At 40.2% G+C, this 3,675-nt stretch overlaps 1 protein-coding gene across 1 annotated transcript in view; it reads right to left on the bottom strand.

The window, feature by feature from the left end:
- Positions 1-642: 642 nt before the first annotated feature.
- LOC111495548 (nitrate regulatory gene2 protein-like) overlaps positions 643-3,675 on the bottom strand; it is a 6,938-nt gene continuing 3,905 nt past the window's right edge. The window contains exons 3-5 of the mRNA XM_023145637.1: positions 3,201-3,421; positions 1,899-2,229; positions 643-1,269 (exon numbers count right to left, since the gene is read on the bottom strand). Coding sequence (XP_023001405.1) covers positions 814-1,269; positions 1,899-2,229; positions 3,201-3,421 — 1,008 coding nt within the window. The 3' untranslated portion in view covers positions 643-813. The remainder of the gene's footprint in view (positions 1,270-1,898; positions 2,230-3,200; positions 3,422-3,675) is intronic.

The following is a 3,675-nucleotide window of genomic DNA, read 5'->3' as shown; positions in this document are numbered from 1 at the left end:
TGTCCCCCCCCCCCCCTTCAGTGCTCAATGTCCTCGCTGGCACACCACTCGGTGTCTGACTCTAATATCATTTGTAATGGTTTAAGCCCACCGCTAGCAAATATTGTCATCTTTGGGCTTTCCCATCGGCCTTCCCCTCAAGGTTTTTAAAGCACGTTTGTTAGGGAGAGGTTTCCACACCCTTATAAATAATGTTTCATTCTCCTCTCCAACTGATGTGGGATCTCACAATCCACCTCTCCTCCCCAACCGATGTGAGATCTCACAATCCACCCACCTTCAAAGCCCAACGTCTCATTGGCACTTGAACCCCTCTCCAATCGATGTGGGATCTCACAATCCACCCCTGTTCGAAGCCCAACATCCTTGTTGATACATCGTCCAGTGTCCTCACTGGCACACTGACCAGTGTCTGGCTCTAATACCATTTGTGACAGCCTAAGCCCACTGCTAGTAGATATTATCATTTTTTGATTTTTCCCTCAAGGTTTGTAAAATGTGTTTGCTAGGGAGAGGTTTTCAGACTCTTATAAAGAATGTTTCGTTCTCCTCTCCAACCGATGTGAGATCTCACATTTTGGAGAAAAATGACAATATAATGACAGGTCTTAGAAATAAATCTGATAATATGTTGGAGGCAGGTTGAGAAAAAAATGTGTTCCCAATCAAACCAGGGACTGGATGAACCTGGACTTCATGTTTAATTGTAATGGTTACACTCAGATCCAACAAACAAATAAGAACCTGTAAAGCAAGTTTCTGTCAATAAGAACATGTTCTTGGGGCCATTGCCATCCTAAAATGCTAATAAACTCAGTTTGTAGAGCTCACTGTTGCATCATCACAACATTCCTGAGGTGGTGTAACACTACTACAAACACACTCCATGGCTTGTACAGAGAGACTAGCAAATCGCATAAGCGCCTGAAAAACGTTGGGGAGGTCGGTTTTCAGATGGTTTAATGTCATGGCTCGGCCGACCTGGATGGAGTTCAGATATTTGGCCTTCTCAGTATCGACAAGTTTCTTCAAGGCATCAGTTTTTGAACACTTTAGCATCAAAGGGTTCTTGTGGCTCAAATTGTCATTTCCATCTTCAGACTGAAAGCTTCTCCCTAGCTTTTTTTCCATCTCCGCCAATGAGTGAATCTCTTTTTGAAGTCTCTTATCCAGCTTTTGGTATTTCCTTTGAAGGTTCTGTTCCTCCACTTGCTGGAGTTTTAGGGAGTTTATGGCTGACAAGAAATTCTTGATGGCCTCTGAAGCTGCCTGTAAAAAAGACGGGGAGGGAATAGAAATTTGGTGCTTCTCATGCAAAGTAAATAGGAAAAACACATAAACCTACTTAAAGTAAGCCAATTTTCAAGGTCTTTTAAGTCAAAAATGGTGACAGAGGCACAACATTCACTTGGTGAGTAGAGAAATCCACCAATTACATCTATCAGTAATGGCAATAATGAATACAAGCGAGTAACACAAAAAGGAAGCCCGCAACAAAGCAGAGCCAACCAAAGCACACACAATAATATAAATTAATAGTTAAAGGAAGATAAAAGAAGATTACCATTTTTCAGCACATGATTTGACATGCAGAATAATATAAAGTATGACTTGTCAAAGAAGCATCTTATCTTCTACCAAAGATAAATTTCAAATATGCTCAATTATGGCCAAAATCAGCATAATTTAGCGTTTAAAATATGTGGTTTAATTTCCTACCGTGGAGTAAAAGATACGCTCAAGTAAGATTGAAATTGATTTTTTAAAAAAATTTGTGCTAACTTTGAACTAAAAGATCAACATTTTTTCCATGACAACATTCTCCAGTGATTCATACCTTTAATCATCAGAACAAGGTCAAAGTACTCATAAACTAAAAATTACTCTATGATAAGTACCTTGCCAGGTAATCTTTCAAGGGCATCCTGCCATTTTTCACAGAGGTTAAGAACCACAGATGCACAAACACTCCGTCTATCATGATCGACAAGGAAGTCGGTAAGTTGAGTCCACCTACAGAGGGCTTTTACATACTCTCGCTGATATTTCACGAGGTTGCAGAAGCTGTTGAACCAGGCAGTTATCTCGGCCGCGAGCTGAGCCATGGCTTGGCGATGGTAATCTGTACTTAGATCCACATCATGGTTGTTACTTTGATGGTTCAACTGCTGGGAGATCTGATTCTGAACTTGATGGCATTCAGACATTATGTTCCACATGTGCAATAACCTGTACAAAAGTGAAGCAGAAAAATGAAAAGGGACGATAATAGATAATTTTAAGACTCAGAGAACACAGATATTTGCCAAAAGACCAAAGGCAGAGAGATTATTTTAGCTTGAGTATAGTTTTAGCAAAGCAACTCCCTTAACGGGACAGAATGAATGAGGATGAAAATATTTAGTGGGTAGAGTAGATGCAAGCAGCCAAGTCACCAATTTCCTTTTGCTTTTTTCTTCTTTTATTATTATTATTATTTTTTTCCCGGGAAGGGAGCATTAGGGGTGCAGAGGCATGGGAGAGGTTTCCTTTGGGTTTCCCTTTAAGGTTTTAAAATGCGTCTGGTAGGCCGAGGTTATCATACCCTTATGAGAAATGTTTCGTTCCCCTTTCTAACCGATGTGGGATCTCACAATCCACCCCCCTTGGAGCCCAGCGTCCTCGCTGGCACACCACCTGGTGTCTCTGATACCATATGTAACAGCTCAAGCCCACCGCTAGCAGATAATCATTTTTGGGTTTTCTCTCAAGGTTTTAATACACATATGCTAGGGAGAGGTGTCCACACCCTTATAAGATATGTTTCGTTCCCCTCTTCAACCGATATGGGATCTCAAAATCCACTCCCCTTGAGGGCCCAGCATCCTCGCTGGCACACCGCCCGGTGTCTGGCTCTAATACCATCTATAACAGCCCAAGCCCATCGCTAGCAGATATTGTCCTCTTTGGACTTCCCCTTCTGGGCTTTCCCTCAAGATTTTAAAATGTGTCTACTACGGAAAGGTTTCTACATCCTTATAAGGAATGCTTCGTTCCCCTCTCCAACCGATGTGAGATCTCACAAAAACCGAGGAGAACAAGAAAAAAAATCTTTGTTCATTTTCATTCAGAAAGTGACACTGTTGAATATCCCTGCACATGCATATAAAGGAAGATAAGGTTTTCTCGGCGGGGCTCAATTAAAACATATGTGCGTTTACCCCGAAGTTAAAGCAACCAGTTGTGGATATAGTTCCTCATCCATTAGCGCCAATATAGAAGCACAATCTTCCCCTATAGCTTGCCGCAGACGTACTATGTCAGACTCCAAACTCTCAACAGCCTGACGAGTTTTCTTAGTCTTGGTCCAATCATAGTGTTCCTCTTGTTTTTGCAGTAGCAAAGCTTTCTTCTCATGCTCTAGAATGGTACCTTTTTCTTCCTGTAAAACACAAAAAAATTATAAGAAACAAGAACATGAAAAAATATCTCAATAAAACTTTATGAAGGATATAGGATCATATACAAGCCGTACTTAAATTTGGGAAGAAATAAAATTACTGTATATCTATTTTCTGAAGGTCCTCTTATAGAGAAGAAAAGACCATCAAACAATAAGAAAAAACATACAAATATAAATCATAAATACACACATAATACACAACCACTATTACAAAAAAAAAAAAAAAAAAAAAA

Source organism: Cucurbita maxima, unplaced genomic scaffold (genome assembly GCF_002738345.1).
Source record: "Cucurbita maxima cultivar Rimu unplaced genomic scaffold, Cmax_1.0 Cma_Scf00021, whole genome shotgun sequence".
Taxonomy (NCBI): domain Eukaryota; kingdom Viridiplantae; phylum Streptophyta; class Magnoliopsida; order Cucurbitales; family Cucurbitaceae; genus Cucurbita; species Cucurbita maxima.
Note: the sequence above shows the minus strand (reverse complement) of the source record. Positions and strands in the feature narration are given on the sequence as shown.